The sequence below is a fragment of the Macaca mulatta genome, chromosome 18, assembly GCF_049350105.2.
Source record: "Macaca mulatta isolate MMU2019108-1 chromosome 18, T2T-MMU8v2.0, whole genome shotgun sequence".
NCBI classification, from domain to species: Eukaryota; Metazoa; Chordata; class Mammalia; order Primates; family Cercopithecidae; genus Macaca; species Macaca mulatta.
The window spans coordinates 77,355,148-77,373,035 of record NC_133423.1 but is presented as its reverse complement, the minus strand read 5'-3'; the positions used below and the strand labels follow the sequence as shown (position 1 = coordinate 77,373,035).

Below are 17,888 nucleotides of genomic sequence, written 5' to 3'. Positions count from 1 at the left end.
GGTTGTGGTGAGCGGAGATCGCGCCACTGAACTCCAGCCTAGGCAACAAGAGTGAAACTCCGTCTCAAAATAAAATAAAATAAAATAATAAATAAGTAAAAAAAATAAATAATAAAAATAATATAAAAACGAACATTTCCTTTTAGAATGCAAATACGCTTAAGTCTGTTCCATCTTTATGAAAAAGTAGTGCCCCTGGGTTCTGCATTTTCCTGCCTAACTCATCTCCTTAGTCCAGACTGGGACTGGCTTCTTGAAATTTTAGACTGAATTTTCTCTTTCTGGATTTTTCTAACCTTTCTTTCCCACCTCCAGCCTCCGCAACCTGACCTTTGGGTCAGTTCATCCAGTTCCTTAACTGCCATCCCACTGAGTCGTAACACAGCACCTGCGCCCGCTGCGGGTCCTTCTCCTGGTCTTCGCGCCTCCTCACCTGGAGGACAGGCAGACCTCCGTACATCCAGACCTTTCAGGCCCCCTCAGTGGAGCCAGCTCCCGGGGCCCCGTGTCCCTGTGAAGGACCCTGTGCTCGGTTCCTCTGCAGCCAGCTTGTTGCGCCCTCTCCTCTCTGCTCTGTGTACATTTGGCAATCTAATCTGCTCCAGATTTCCCTCATAATTATTCTATTGCTACTCTCCCTCCGCAGCACTACTGTCTTCATTTACGGTGCACGCTGGATTTTTTCCAGACGCATTTTTACAGCAGTTCCTTAAGCGATATTTCTCTGTCCAGACCGGCCCCGCCTTTCACCTTGGCCTGCACGCCTTGCCGGAGGGATCTTTGTGAATTGTGGTTTCTCTGTTTATCAGTTGTGTCCTTAACACCTCTGGCTGCTTTTTGTGCCATTCTGTGTGGTTACGTGTGGGTGTATGTTGTCTCTCGGTGAAATTGTGATCTCCTGGATCACAAGCCTGACTTGGGTTTCTTTCTTCTTGTGTTAGTTCCTCTCTGCCCTCTGGTTCCCAGGAGAGCTTCCTGTTGTTTGCTGGCGCTTTTACCTGCGCTGCCTCAGTGAGCCCTTCATTGCTTCCCCTGACTGTGTGGAGGCACCTCCCTGACTCTTAGTCGATTTAACTGAAAACAGCAGATAATATCACCTTCTTCTCAGGGATTTTCCTGAAGAATTCCACATCGTGTATATCTCGTGTCCAGCATACTGCAGTGTCTGGCATATAGATGACTTTCTTAAATACAAGCAGTTCTTAAAATCACTCTTTTTCTTGGCCCTTGCTTTTCCCACTGCCTTTTCTCAGCCCTTCTTGGTAGCCTTGTGTGCTCCGACCGCCACCTCCCGTTTGTTCAGAACACTAGCCCAGCCTGGCCTCAGCAGACCTTGTCCTTGCCTCCTTGCTAGAACTTGCCTCCGTTAGACCACAGTCCTCTATCCTTCCAGCCTCGCCTGCCCACGGCGGGTGTTCCTGTCTCAGTCTCCCAATTTGCACTTAAGAGTGGGTGCCCAGCGGGAAACCCGCTGTCCTTGGAGCAGAATCCTTAGTGGGTCACGCTGTTCCCAGCCTCCTCTCTCCTGCCTGATGACTCACCAACTTTAATCATGATGAAGACAGAAGCGGTTCCTCATTTCATCCCCTTTCTCTCTAAACAAAGCTCAGTCGTGGCATTCCTACCTCCCCCCACTTTCTTGTCCTGCTCTACCTCCTTCCCTTCTTCATAGTTGTTATAATCTAGTATGATTTCAGAAAGAAATACTTTATGTCCTGAAAAGGAAATTCCAGCCTTCTGCAGGATGATAGGGTTGCATTCGTTTTTGGGAGGAGCTGGGGATTATTGGAGGAACAGAGGCACCTTCCTGATTTAACCTCCTAATTGTACTAGAAATGAGACAGCCTTATTTGAACACATTCCTGTTCTCTCTCTGTCTTCCTTACTTGAAGTGTAAGTAAAGGGAATTCACCCTATCCCAAATGTAAGTTCTTCACCTATGCCTGAATTATATTTTAAAAATGGAATTTTTCTATCTATACCTATACATAAAATAGAATCTGAAAGATGTGTACATGTGCATTTTGTTTTTGATAGTCTGAATTTGTATTTAGCCTTGCAGGTGCAGGAAGATGGTTCTGTGGAAATTCCTATTTGTTAAAACTCCTTGTGAAACTTTGAGATACCCAGAACCTTTCCAGCCAAAAGAGTTTAGTCAGATACCAAGTTTTTGTGCTGTGAATATGCTTCCAAATGACTTGACAGTCGCTGAGAACACTATCAGTATTTTAATATAGATGCTTCTTAACACTTTAAATATTAATCGTAAGCCAAATGATGACCATGTCTGGCTTTTTAGTACTTTTATAAAATGCAGTAAAATACTTTATGCATTCTGATATGCTTGGAACCTAATTATAGCCTGAGTCTATATCCTCTTTTTATTTTTATTTTTATTTTTTTTTTGAGATGGAGTCTCGCTCTGTCGCCCAGGCTGGAGTGCAGTGGCCGGATCTCAGCTCACTGCAAGCTCCGCCTCCCGGGTTTGCGCCATTCTCCTGCCTCAGCCTCCCGAGTAGCTGGGACTACAGGCGCCCGCCACCTCGCCCGGCTAGTTTTTTGTATTTTTTTAGTAGAGACGGGGTTTCACCGTGTCAGCCAGGATGGTCTCGATCTCCTGACCTCGTGATCCGCCCGTCTCGGCCTCCCAAAGTGCTGGGATTACAGGCTTGAGCCACCGCGCCCGGCCTATATCCTCTTTTTAATTGCCTAAACTGTTTGCTTGTCTACCTATTTATTTTTTTTGCCTTTAGTATATATTTTGTTGCCTCCAGTTTTAAGGTAACTTCATTGGTATTTAACAGTATTCCCAGGGGGGAAAAAGCATTTTTTGAAAGAATACTGTGGGCACTATATTGAGATGTTTGTTTGGAGTTTACATCACAAGGCATATCGAGACCAAAGAAGGAACTGTATTTTAAAAATAGAGTGTGGCCTTGTGACATGAAGTCATTTAAGATGATTAATTGCTGGGGCTCTGAAGAGCAGAAAGAATTCCCATTCATGTTCATTTCCCGTAGTTTCTAAAGGTCTAAGTTCTGAGGCGGAATTGAAGATACATCCTGATGTGGTTCAGATGCTTTTCCTACATTTAGAATCTGTGTCTCTGAAATGGTGATTGAAAGTACCAGGGGTGCTGGGAAATAGTTGAGCAGATCTGAAGTCTGGAACCAGACAGTCAGGTCAGGACTGCTTTTTAGCTCCTGGTAGGGGTATGAAGCCCCTGTAACAGGCTGCTTATCTGCAGTTCCAGCTGGAAGCTGAATGTCAAGTTCAGAGCTCTTCAGAAGGAGGAGAGATTAAAGAGGAAAATGGTGGCATTCGGAATCAAGGGTAGACACGACTTGTCGTTTAGTTAAAGGAAATATGTATCAGAAGTAACCTTGTCTATTTTCTCTGGGAAGAGTTTAGTCATTGGGGAAAAAATATGCGAGTTTATCGTTTTAGACACTAGACTCAGAGGATTTGTGGAATCAATTCGGTGATGGACAGTGAATTATCAAACAATTTGAGAAGTTGTTTTAAAAAGTTCTTTCTATGTAGTCCTGTATTACGTACGGCGTGGGTTCTTTTTCTTTGTTCATAAATGATCTTTGCTGGTCTAAGGTTGCCTAGATCTAGTAGTGTTTTACCTGCTCTGATCTGTGCTTTGTTTTTGTTTCTGAGACCGTAGTTCAGTCAGTGGTTAGGATGCACATTAAAATGTTTATTGTGCAGCCAAATTTCTTACTATCCGTAGCTTCTGGGGAAATGAGGATTTTGCAATTGAAATTCTAGCAGAATGGATTCACAAAAAGCCAATAAGAACTGCATTCCCTTAACTTATTAAAGTATATTTTTGTTGAGCCCTGAATTCTGTTTCTCTATTTGTAGAATGCCTCTTGCTATAGTCTTGGCAGCAGTTTAGGATTCTAAGTTCAGAATTAATCTATGAAAAATGTTCGAAATAACAAGGAAGTAGTATCTAAAATGAAAGTTTAAAAATACACAATCGGCCATCCTTCACTGCCATCTTAACTGCAGCTTTGTAGCAAGTTCTGTTTAATTATGTAGGTGATGATTTTCCCCATCAGCCGAACAAATAGATGGCAAAAAACAAAAACAAAAACAACAACAAAGGTGTCACTTTGAAAAAGCGGAATTTGAAGCATGCCTTGCTGCCTGGCCTGTATCCCCAAGATGAACAACTGCAGTGAACTGCTGTGTCCTGCTTACTGAAGTCTTCCAAATGTGTATGATTTAGTCAGTGGATTGATTAATTACAAATCCCCTTGAAGGGTAGCCGTGTGGCTCTTAATCTGTTTTTGGGTCTTAGACCTCTTTGAACATCTAATGAAAGCTATTGATAGTATCCTCAGGGAATTAGGGTATCCTCAGGGAAGAATAATATCCTTGGGGAAATGCCTATATTCATTTGCACCCAAAATTTCATATAACATTCAAGAGGATTCTAGAATGCCCAAAGACATCATGACCCCACTCTGACTCCACTATTAAAAACAGCTATATTAAGGTGTAGTTTGAGCAAGAATAGAAAAAGAGGCAAATGTGTATATGTGGTGAGTGTGTGTCTGTGTGTGTATTAGTGTATATAATATTTTAAGTTCTCTGTTTTCTGTGATTAAAACAAAAGAAAGCCAGAAGATAATCTAACATTCTTATTAAGTGCCACTGTTAACTCAGGTAAAAATCATAAAGTCTCTCAAGGAAAAAGCAAGGAAGGAGCTCCATAACCTCTCATAGTCTTCCATTGTCTTGCAGTAAATAGACCTTTATAATGAAAAGGCTTATTGCAAGATTCCTGGAAGGGCATTAGAGCTGTTATAATGCAACAGAAAGTTGGAAGGATGCAGCCTGTGGTTGTTCATGAGCTTCCCATGAAGTCTTTGAAAGTGTTGATAGATATTGTTACCATTATCAAGGTGAAAATTAGCATTATGGAAAATTTGAGAATTTATTTCAAGTCTGAAATGTGGGCACCACCTTAAAATCCTCTGCCTCCCTTGTCCTCTGCCTCCAGCCAGGCATCAGGCACTGCCCATTTTACCCCCTAACTATGTACTGAATCTGGCCACTTCCCCCATTCCCAGTCCTGCTTGCACCGGCTGAGGACCTCATTATCACTTGTCAAGGCTGTTGCAACTTTCTAAGTGTAATAGAACTTGGCAGTTAAGTGCACAGGCCAGGGTTTGAATTTGAATTCCAGGTTTTGTACTGACCAGTGTACAAACAGAGCAACTTGTGAACAACTGTGAGCCTTAGTTTCTTCATGTTTGAAATGGGGATTGTCATAGTTCTAGTATAGGGTTTTTTGTTTGTTTGTTTGTTGTTTGTTTTTTTGACAGAGTCTTGCTCTGTTGCCAGGCTGGAGTGCAATGGCGTGATCTTGGCTCACTGCAACCTCCACCTCCCAGGCTCTAGCGATTCTTCTGCCTCAACCTCCCAAGTAGCTGGGATTACAGGCACACGCCACTACACCCAGCTAATTTTCGTATTTTTAGTAGAGACGGGGTTTCACCATGTTGGCCAGGATGGTCTTGATCTCTTGACCTTGTGATCCGCCCACCTTGGCCTCCCAAAGTGTTGGGATTACAGGTGTGAGCCACCGCACCCGGCGCCAGGGGGTTTTATTTTAAGGCTTACGTAGTTGACTTAGACATTGTACATGGCATATGGCAGATTCTTAATTATTGGCAGATACTTAAAGCCTTTTTAACATCTTCTACTTCTAGTTTTGCCACCTTTCTAATTAATTTCCCACAGCGCTGGTAATAAGATGCAAGAATATGTTTTGCATCTTTTGCTGGTACTTTATCAATTAAGAATGAAATAAAAGTTTCTTAGCAGGACATACGAGTCTTATCACAGCCTGCATCCTGCCTGCTCACTCAGTGTCACCGTCACTTGATTATGTGTATGTGTTGATTTTTTAAGAATGGCTATGCCATTTAACATTTTTAACAAGACAGAAGCATATAAAAATAAAGAGGTGTCTCTTTGTCTGTTCTCCTCTCTAGATGAACCACTCAAAATAATCTGATGTAAATCTTTCCAGATCTCTATATATGTAGTTATGTAGATATGTAAATCATGTTTATATAAATAGCTGTTTGGCTTTTTTTTTTTTTAAATAAAAAATGACAACACACCATATGCTTATCTAACACTTGCTTGATAGTGATCATGGTTGTCATTCTGCCTCGGCAGATCCAGAGATGTGTCTTGCTTTTTTTTTTTGAGACAGAGTCTTGCTGTATCACCCAGGCTGGAGTGCAGTGGTATGATCTTGGCTCACTGCAACCTCTGCCTCCCAGGTTCAAGCAATTCTCCTGCCTCAACCTCCCAGGTAGCTGGGATTACAGGTGCCCACCACCATGCCTGGCTAATTTTTTGTATTTTTAGTAGAGACGGAGTTTAGCCATGTTGGCCAGGCTCTTCTTGAACTCCTGACCTCAGGTGATCCACCCACCTCGGTCTCCCAAAGTGCTGGGATTGCAGGCATGAGCCACTGTGCCCGGCCTGTTTTGCTTTTTTTAAGCAGCTGCATTGTATTCCATGGTCATGTCTATTTCCTATCCATCTAAAAGTATTTTTGTATGTGATATTGTGGTGGGAATCTACCTTAATTGTTCTTTCCAAATTGGTAGTCATGTGTTCTGATGCTATCTTCTTTGCTCTGCAGTCTGCAGTGCCACCTTTATTTATATTAAATCCCCACATTTAGGAGTGCCTTTTATGGACTCCCCATGGCACTGTTTTCACACTTATGACAGCTGGGGATTACTTAATGGCCACAGGTGGTACATATTCAACCACTAATTTTAGATATTTAAAACATTTATTGTGTTTATAATTATGAAATAAAAAGTTAAAAATTATGAAGTCTTTAATTAGCAAGGGGAATGGTGATGCTTATAACTTTCGGTAATATTCTAGCATCCTGACCAATCACTCAAATAGGAAAGCCAGATACACTTACACTGTGGCCTTGGGCATGTCATCTGTAAAATGTGCGTAATAACACTGCATAGGGTTTTTATGATGATTTAATGTGTTAATGTTTGTAAGTACTTAAAACAGTATCTGGAGCAATGTTAAAAGGCATCTATGTATGGCTTGATAAAGGACAGCTTAGACTCTATAACTATTCCTTCTCAATCTTATATTCTTCATTACTGTTACTGAGAAGATTGTATCTAACCGTTCTAGGTTTCTGGCTATAACAGCAAGTGCTTGGCGGTTTCTCACACAGTTGTCAATCATGCTGTTTATTCAGACCAAACATAAACTCAGATTCCTTTTGCTTCATCAAATGCAGAGTCGACAAGACTCTCACACTCAAAACCTGACAGGTTGAGTCTCCCTACTTTAGCAAAGCCTGCAAGGGCCTTCCTGACTTTCTCTTTGGTTGTATTCATCTTGGAACATATTTCTTCATGTTCTCTTCTGTAGCATTTGAATTATTTTGGACATTACTGATAACATAATTTTTTTTTTCCATTGAGTAAAGAAAGTCATCAAATTTTGTCAAAGAGTTAAATTCTCTGTGGTCAAGCTGTTTATATCACAGTTCACCCATGTAAGACTCCCTGATATCTCACCCTTCAAACTTAAAATAGTGACATTTTGTCCCCCGAGGGACACATTGGAACAATTTTAGATGTGGAAGATGTTGCTGAGATAAACCATTTGAGCAGGCTGCTGAGTTCATGGGAAAGGTTTTTGTGTAGTAAGAAATTTTGTTTTTGTCATCTGCACGTAAAATTCCTCCTGCGAACATCTTTCCCTTTGAGAGCCATTGTGTGAAGGTATAGAAATCAGTGGCCTGAGGTCCTTGCCCAGTTCTTTGTATAACATGCTAAAACGTGTGCCTCGGTGGCCAGGATTTGATTGCAGGCCCACTTTCCCCCACCTCTCTCAATGCTGAATTAAAGTGAGGAAACTATTGTTGACTGCCTACCTGTGCCTGTGAATAAGATAGAATATCAAGGGGCATTCAGATGGAATCTTGCAGTTATCACTTGAGTACACTTCTGTGATACACCCCTAGCTGATGCTCTGCTAGCACTGATGGCTGCGGGCCTTCCCCATTCTATTGTGGTTCACACAATAATCATGACAAAGCACATCTCTTTGCTCTCATCACGTGGAGCGGATGGCACACACATGTAATAATTATTGCTTTTAGGAATTTCGCCTGTGCCTTGTCTTCAGTTTCCCTAGGCATGGTGACGGTTTCTTTTTTTTTTTTTTCTTATGTTACGGCTCATTTTACAAGCATTTTAAATAAAAGTATATAATTTGTACCTGCTTTTGCCAAGAGGTGTGGAACTTTGAATAATGTTTCTTTTCCTTTATTAGTGACAAAATAAATCAATTTCATATAGAAAATGTTATTTTGTGGCTGTTTGGGAAAAGAAAATGATGGAACAAACTTTTGTACTCAAGAGCACTGGCATTTCTTTGGAAATGTCCTTGGGGCCTTCCATGGCCTCGAGCCAGGTTTTGTTTTGCCTGTTTAGTTGCCGCTTCTGTCCCTTTATGTGGAACACACAGCTGGCAGGTTTTCACAAGACACAAGTCCTTAGTTGTACTTGGCTACTAAACTGGTCGTGTGTCCTAGAGAAAATTTATTCACCTTTCTGGGCTTGAGTTGACCTGTAAGCTTTTCCAGGTCTCTGAACCTTATGATTTTTTATGACTGAATTTAATGGGCCTATTGTTTGCTTAAAGTCTGTGATTCTAGTTATCTTTTCTTACCATAAAATATAATCTTATAAGCACAGCTATCAATTATATTCCTGAAATATAAGATTTTTTAAAAGGAAAAAAAATTTAAAATCTGTCAGGTCGTGAATAAACCATTGAACAGAGAAGAGAGACTGATGAAAGGCAGTGATATTTCTCACTAAATGTTGCCTTTTAGATTGCTAAAATGAATGTTTTATTTTTTATTTGAAACCCTCCAAGATATGCCCAGTCTGTTTTAGCTATGTAGTGTTACTTGCAACGTTATAGAAAGCTCCCAAATGTTCCATTGGGAAACCATTTTGAAAGGCTGACAAGAGTAACATTGATCATCTTCACTTCTGGCTGGGAAGTTTTGTCAATGTCTCAAATTAATCAATTACATGTGATAAGACGGTGTGGTTTGCTCAACATAACACTGTTTCCTCCCCATCCCTAATTTTGTAGTGTTTCAGTTTTGTTAAAACATAAACAATGTTCTTTCAGTTTCTATGGCTTCTTAAGTTTCCTGTCAGCATTAGTAATATTCTCTCCCTGTGGTCTACCTTTTTCTTTGCATTTTGTCAGTGTTGTGTGCATGTGTATTTGTATATGTGTATGGCACTTTTGAAGTTAACCGAGAAATTTCAAAGCAGTGAACAGGAGGTAGTCACACAAAACTTGTTAAATACAATCTGCTGGAAAACATAGTAGATGTGAGAAGAAGTCTGGGAGAGTTAAACACACACATGACATTTATTTTTGTAGAAATAAAATATTCCTGAGAAATCATTCATTCTTGCCATTTCCTTTTGGGGTTTGTCATCTTTTAAGTTTTTCCTTAGAAGCTTCTAAAATGATCTCAGAATGTAAGAAAAATTTAATGACATTTTACAAGCCAATTCATAGGTTTTTAAATTATTTCATGCTTATATAAAAAAAAGGCTTGCATCCAAGTCTAGAAGAAGGTTGAATGAGCTGTGGTCCCTATACACAGTGGAGTACAATGCAGCCATGAAAAAGAGTGTGCATAACAGTTGGGAATGGACATGGAGTGGTTTCCAAGAGACATTAGTAATGCAAAATGCCACGTGCAAAAGAGCATGCATAGTATGCTGCCTTTTGTGTGAGAAAGAAGGGGAAATAAGAACAACCTACATATAACTGCTTATCTTTACAAAAAGCAGCTTCGGACGCATAAACCAGAAAACAGTGAAGTTGGTGACCTCCACGAGGTGGTGTGAGGGAATGCGGTAGATAGAATGTGGGAGGAAGAGGTAACATTTTTGAGTAACTTTTGCTAATTTTAACTTTTGGGAACATGTTAATGTGCTACATATTTAAAAAATCATTAAGAACTGAAAGCAAATTGAACAAATTTGAATTCAATTGTATTTCAAATAGATATTGTAACTTTACTGAAGAGAGAACAAATAGGAACCCAAGTAGTTCATGAACACAGTTTTTAACTATATACTCCATTCTTGGATGACATAGGAGGGAGGGAAAACTGCAAAGAAATCTTGAGCTTTTAAAATAGGTTTTCTTATTATGACAGTATGGGTAAAACAGTTCTGAAACTGTAAGAGACCCTGTAGGATTTGGTAAATGAGTACATGTGTCGACTTTGTTCAAGGAGAAACACAAAATGGATGCAGGAGGGCAGAACAAACCTTTTGGGGAGGGATTAGACTTAGACATATCTGTTTGAACTTATGATTTATACAATATATATGTATGTATGGGTATACATGTGTACATGTCTATGTATGAATGTATGTATATGTGCCTTTTGTATGTAACTAGTGAAGAAATTGGACAACATGTGATTGAATGATCAAAACTACCATCAGCAGTGAGGGACAGAGAGATAGCATGTGCCCCTGGATGTGACATCCTGAGAAGGACACAACACATCCGTGTAGTATTCTGGCAAAAAATGTACCACCTGAATCAAATCTTGAGAAAGCATCAGACAGACCCAAAATGAGGAATGTTCTAGTAAAAAAGTCAGAGGAAGGGCCTGTAATCCCAGCACTTTGGGAGGCCGAGGCCAGTGGATCACCTGAGGACAGGGGTTCTAGACCAGCCTGATCAACATGGTAAGACCCTGTCTCTACTAAAAACAAACAAACAAACAAAAAAAAATTCAAAAAGAAAAAGAAAAAAAAAAAACTAGCCAGGCATGGTGGTGCACACCTGTAATCCCAGCTACTCGGGATGCTGAGGCAGGAGAATCGCTTAAATCTGGGAGCCGGAGGTTGCAGTGAGCTCAGATGGCACCATTGCGCTCCAGCCTGGGTGACAGAGCGAGACTCCATCTAAAAAAAGAAAAAAGAAACAAATCAGAGGAGGGGAAATTCTGCATTCTTAAAAGCATGTCAGTGCTATACACGATCGTGACACGGTTTGGGCAAAGTTTCTGATTAAGGAAGACTGAAGAGGCTCATCAGCTCGTCACATCCGACCCTAGACTGGCTCCTGCGTTGCAGGCAGTGTGTGGGGGTGAATGCTGGAAAGCATATTATTGGACAAATGGACAAAATTGGAATATGAATGGAAGATTAGAAAAAGTATTGTATAAATGTTAAATTCAGAGAAGTTTATAACTGGGTTATGGTTTTGTAAGAGAATGTTCTATTCTTAGGGAAAAGACACTGCTCTTGGGGAAAATTATTTTGGGGTAAATGAAGGGCCTTCAAAATGTTCAGAAAAGAATTTGTATCCGTGTGTTTCTCTATCTGTGTATATGCTTGCAGAGACAGGAGACACAGCGTAAGTAAACATGGTGAAGCAAAGCGGGTGAAACATAACAACAAGTGAATCTAGGCAAAGGCTATCTATGCATGTGCTCTCTGTACTGTCTTGTTGTTGCAACTTTTAAATTTCCCAGTGGAATAATTTTATTTTTATTTTTATATTTTTAGGTGGAGTCTCGCTCTGTCATCCAGGCTGGAGTGCAGTGGCCCAATCTTGGCTTACTGCAACGTCTGTCTCTTGGGTTCAAGCTGTTCTCCTGCCTCAGCCTCCAGAGTAGCTGGGATTACAGGCACGCGCCATCACACCAGGCTAATTCTTGTATTTTTAGTAGAGATGGGGTTTCACCATGTTGGTCACGGTGGTCTCGAAGTCCTGACTTCAGGTGATCCGCCTGCCTTGGCCTTTCAAAGTGCTGGGATTACAGGCGTGAGCCACTGTGCAGGGCCCCGGGAATAATTTTTACAAAGAATAAATTTTAACCCCAAAATAGGCATTCAGGTGTTAAGCAATATTAAATAATAATACAATTAGTGATTAAATGCAGCTCTAGATCTAATAGATCTCGATTGTAGTCACCAGTTTCCATTAGTATATGATTATTTGCAATTAAGAATAAACTGACTAATAATGCTGAATCTGTTCAAAAGTGTGTGCTTAAAGAAAATAATGATGAATTGGAGCAAATTAGGAAGTCTGCTGTGAAAATATTACAGCAAAAATAGCAACAAACATTTAAAGGTATCTAGAAATAAATATAGCAAAGCATTGTGGCAGTTTTATGTGAAAATCGAAAAACATTTTTGACAGATGAAAGTGAATAGATTAAATGGGAGAGAGAACAAGTTTCTGAATTTAAAAAACTTAATATGGAAATGATTGCTTTCTAAATAGAAAGACTCATTATAAACAAATAAAACTGTGTGATATAGGCAAATAAGTCAATGAAACACAAGAGGGGGTCAGAAATAAGACCTACAAGTATGTAGAAACCAGATATGACAGAGCTGACTTTGCCGATCAATTCAAGTATGGACTATTCAAAACGCTTTTCTTGAATGATTTGTTTTCCATGTGAGAAAAGTAGGCCTCTCCCTGACACCATAGAAAACTCAATTTCAGTTGTACTACAAATTTAAATATGAAGAAAGAAACTTCAACAGTCTTAAAAAATACCAGGGCCAGGCGCAGTGGCTCACACCTATACTCCTAGCGCTTTGGGAGGCTCAGGAGGGTGGATTATTTGAGGTCAGGAGTTCAAGACCAGTCTGGCCAACATGGTGAAACCCTGTCTCTACTAAAAATACAAAAAATAGCCAGGCCATCGTGGCGTGTGCTTGTAATCCCAGCTACTTGGAGGCTGAGGCAGGAGAATTGCTTGAACCTGGGAGGCGGAGGTTGCAGTGAACTGAAATCGTGTCGCTGCACTCCAGTCTGGGTGACAGAGTGAGACCTTGTCTCAGAAAAAAAAAAAAAAAAAAAAAAGGAAAATACATATGTAGCTTCAGAGTTAGGAAGGATTTCATAGGCTGGGTCTGTAGAATGTATAGAAAATAATTGATACATTTCACTATGTTAAAATTATAAGTTTATCTGCAATAAAGTCACTGTAAACACAGTGAAGAGCCAAGTCACAGACTGAGAGTAGGTAATCCATATAATAAAGTGATGTTATCCAGGGTACAGGAAGGAAAAATGGGCAAAAGGAATAAATGGGAAGTTCATAGAACACATAACTTCACGCAGGTACTATTTCAAAGCACATTAATATAATGAAACCATTCTTGAGCGCTAACTACATGTAAGAACAGTCTTCCGTCTTTAGCCAGATCACTGAGTTTCTAAACTATACAGTACATTTTTTCAAAAAATTCTTATTTGGGCTGGGTGTGGTGGCTCACGCCTGTAATCCCAGCACTTTGGGAAGCCAAGGTGGTCAGGAGTTCAAGACCAGTCTAGCCAAGATGGTGAAACCCTGTCTCTACTAAAACTGCAAAAATTAGCCGGGCACAGTGGCAGGTGCCTGTTATCCCAGCTTTTCAGGAGGCTGAGGAGGAGAATCACTTAAACCTGGGAGGTGGAGGTTGCAGTGAGCCAAGATTGTGCCAATACACTCCAGCAAGACTCCACCTCAAAAAAAAAACAAAAACAAAAACAAAAAAAACTTATTTGATTTATGTTTTTGACAAATTATAATCATATATAATCCTGGGGTAGACGGTGATGTTATGCTGTATGTACACAGTGTGGAATGATTGAATCAAGCATACTGACACATCCATCACCTTAAATACTTACCATTTATTCCTCCTTCCTAACTGCTACTTTGTACCCTTTGACATCTCCCCATTCCCTCAACTTCCAGCCTCTGGTAGACACCATTCTACTCTCTGTTTCTATGAGTTCAGTTGTTTTAGACTTCACCTAAGGTGACACCAAATGTTTTAATGTAAAACTGTGACAAATCTCAGTGGCTAATGTCATGTCGTGAACTTTTGTAGGATCAGTCCTTTCCCGAGCATGAAAATGGTTTTCAGATTGGAATGAGATTAGAAGGCATTGATCCCCGACATCCATCAGTATTCTGTGTGCTTTCTGTAGCGGAGGTAAGAGGTGGTGTTACTGTCTTGGGCTAATTGCATAGTGATAGAAAGATAATTTTCTAGAAAATAACAAATTTGTTTGATATTTATTATGAATAAGTTCCAATGCATTATGGATTTATCTTAGTCAGCGATGGGTGAAACTATATTTCTTAGTGAATTTTTTTCCTTCTCTGAAGATGAATTTTCTAATAAGTCTTTTATCAACTAGCATTTACTCTTGACTTAACGGGTAAATAATTTTCACTTGAGGTTGATAACAATCTGTGAATCCCAGTGTTTTCTTTCACCTATTAGCCGAGACGTACTTATTCACATTTTAGCTGAACTAATGAGAAATGTGTATGAATAATATTAATGCATATGCATTGTACATTTATATAAATGCATGCACTTTATGAAAATTATTTAGAGTGGAGAGCTCTTGATGAATGGCTTGTAAAATGTAATAGTTACTAAACATATTATTAAATCAATAAAAGATCTTTATATTTCTGATAGCATTGAACATAACAGTCACATTTATTTACTTTACTGATTGATTATGGCTATTAAAGTTGTACCACATGTCTAGAGGATGTATTTATCAGACCGCTTTATTATTCTCTTTATTGAGTATGCTGGATACACATGTTAGAGTTGAAACAAGGCCATGCCTATTTTAGTTTTGCTTTGTACTTTAGCTTACACTGTATTGGAATATGAATCCAGGCCAGAGGGCAGAAGATAGGGTTGCCGAAGGGAATATTTGACAGGAATTGAATTAATAAATAAAACAGTTAATTAATGAATACATAAACTGACCCTCAGATTCCTAGATTGGGTAAAAGGGTCACTATTTTTGCAGAATGCACTAGATACCTATAAGACAGGGTCTAATTTCATTACCATTTTGTCTTAATCAGAGGCCATCCATAAATTTGTTCTTTAATGGAAATATTTGGGTAGATATCTTATATGTTGATAGTACTGACAAAATATGTAAATATTTTGTGAATTTTGTGTCTATTCCAAATACATGGCACTTAACAAATGATTGTAAACTTTCTGTCTTGCAGGTTTGTGGTTACCGTCTAAGACTTCATTTTGATGGTTATTTAAGTTGCTATGATTTTTGGACCAATGCTGGTTCCCCTGACATTCATCCAGTAGGATGGTGTGAAAAGACCAAACATGAATTGCACATCCCTAAGGGTAAGCCAGGATACATTTACCAACTGGAAAGAGAATCAACTGGCATTTCACTTATATTTTAACAACATTTTATGAAATTCTAACAAGAGATCCTGGTGAGAATTGGTTTCCAAAATGAAATTGTGATCCACAAAGAGTAGTAAGACTATAATGGTACCATTTTTAGAAGTAAATATCTTTAAAGAAAAGCATAAATGACTATTTAGGTCAAAAATTCTGATAATGTACAGAGGGTAGAAATAAAATATTATGAAAACATTTTATTTTATTTCATATAAAGTTTATTAAACCTTATAAGGAGTGCAGACTAATATTTAAATCATGGTTGAAATGAAATATCTGATCAGTGATACTGCAAGGTGAGGAAACATGATTCACTGTAAATAATTTGTTTCAAACTTAGGAATCATGGGAAACATGAAACTATGAAAAAGAAAAATCACTATTTTCTTTTGATGGGAATGAAAACTATCATTGTGTTGTTATATACTAGAGGAATTTGGGCCAGGCAGATGTGACCAAAACCTTTTCGATTTGCTGTGTGCTAGTGAGGTGGGGATGTGGTCAAGGATGATGCTGATGGGCTCATATCTTTGCACAGCAAACTTCTGTACACGGTCTCTGGCTTGGGTGTCAGACTGTTTGATGACTGTGGCAACTTCTGGAGTCAACATGTAGTCCTTTATTCTTAGTTATCCACTCAGGGTATCCCCCAGGATCCTCCCCTGAGCCTGATGGCAGAGTCCCTCGAGGTTGCTGGTTTCAAGGAAGCTGGTGACAGGCTCCAGGCTCATTCATTCAGTAGGTGTTTATGGAGCCCTTACCACGTGAGGCACTGGGGGCAACAGCAAGTAAAGCAATGTCTCTGTCTCCATGGGGCTTCATGTCAGAGGAGAAGGATAATGGCGGTGGCGGCAGGGACACTCTTTCAGAAAGCATGGGAGAGAAAGGCCTCTCTGTCGACGTAATGTCCCAAGGAGACGTGGGTGAACTGAGAGAGGAAGCAGTGTGGTGTCTGGGTAAGCCATCCAAGGGAAGAACAGGAGCAGGTGCCCGGGGCAGGAGTGTGCTTGGCGAGGACGAGTCATCTCAGGGAGACAGCAGAGAAGCCCAGGCGGGAAGTTCGGGGACGAAGAGGGTGGTGTTCCCAGGCCTGGAAGGCTGTGCATGGAGTTTGACTCTTGTTCCAAGGCTGGTGCTCAGAACCATATTTTGAGCCTGTACTGTGTGGCCAGCACTGTGTGAGAGCTACGCTAGGGCATGCGAATGGGAGGATGCAGCAGTTTCTAATGGGAGACTTGTAAAGACGTGGCGCAGAAAGCTGGAGCTGTCGACTGGGCTTTGGACTGAGAAGGGGTTTCTGTGCCTGGCATCCTGGATGGCTGCACCATCAGGACCTCTGATGGTCTCTGTGATGTTGCTTCCTCAGGAGTGGGGACAGGTGCGGGAACTGTGGTCTCATCCCTTTGCCCATTCAGGAAAGCCTTAATGGGCGATGAGACTCCCATCAAGCCACCAGAGTACTGACTCCGTATCAGAGCATATGAAATTATATGGCAATGATGTGCGTGATGGGGAAGCATTGTCAACAGTTTTGAACATAATATATTTTAAAAAGGTGAAACCATTTGAAGATTTTAATTTAAATCTTTTGTGGGTGCTAAGGACATTGAATTTATGACAGGACACTAATAATAATAATATGAGGTTGGTGCAAAAGTAATTGTTTTTTTTTTTCCATTAAAAGTTATTGATAGCATTAGGAGATATACCTAATGTAAATGACAAGTTGATGGATGCAGCACACCAACGTGGCACATGTGTACAAATATAACAAACCTGCACGTTGTGCACGTGTACCCTAGAACTTAAAGTATAATTTTAAAAATCTAAAAAATAAATAAATAAATAAATAAATAAAAGTAATGGCAAAACCCGCAATTACTTTTGCACCAACCTAATATATTTACTATGCATGTGATTATGTCTTTTGGGCATTCCGAGTAATCCGTGCTTTTTCTTAGGTTATAGAAAAGATAAATTTGTTTGGATGGATTACCTGAAGGCCTGCAAATTGCAAAATGCTCCGAAGAAATTATTCAGAAACAGAAGTCCTGTAAGTATTTTCTTTCTTAGCATAAATCAAATTTGCCCACGCTTAAATTTCTTAAAATTCACTATATATTCTGTTTTATTTTAATCCTTGAAGAAGTTATGGAAACTCTTAACTTCCTATGACTTTTCTCACCTAGTTCGTCAGTTTCTTATGGGCATATCTTGGTTTTCTTCCTTTAAAAGTATAACTACTTCAAGTAGATGGGAAAAGTTAAAAACTTTATGTTTAAAGCCTACTAAAATTAAAAGTATCTTTTAAAAATGTTTTCTCTTACAATGAGTTAATCCTTTAATCTTGGTTTTGGTGTTTTGAAACCAGCAGATACTCTAAGTAGGCTTTGAATGTACCCAGCCTAGATTTGTTTAAGTGTAATGAAAACAAGAGTAACATTTTGTACTAATTGAAGGAGTGTTCTGAGGATCTGGGTAGATCACACTTCTTATGCCATCTGTGTCCCCAGAAATCTGGTGAACCTTCAGTAGAGGAGAATA

General features: G+C 39.7%; 1 protein-coding gene across 17 annotated transcripts in view; it reads left to right on the top strand.

Moving 5' to 3' along the window:
* Nucleotides 1–17,888, top strand: part of L3MBTL4 (L3MBTL histone methyl-lysine binding protein 4) — a 449,613-nt gene that overhangs the window by 152,046 nt on the left and 279,679 nt on the right. For all 17 annotated transcript variants that reach the window (XR_003724606.2, XR_013408124.1, XR_013408125.1 and 14 more), the window contains 3 exons: nt 13,986–14,090; nt 15,146–15,281; nt 17,306–17,397. Coding sequence is in view for 13 of the 17 variants with exons in the window: in XM_015121580.3 (XP_014977066.3) it covers nt 13,986–14,090; nt 15,146–15,281; nt 17,306–17,397 (333 nt within the window). In the remaining 4 variants the exon portion in view is untranslated. The remainder of the gene's footprint in view (nt 1–13,985; nt 14,091–15,145; nt 15,282–17,305; nt 17,398–17,888) is intronic.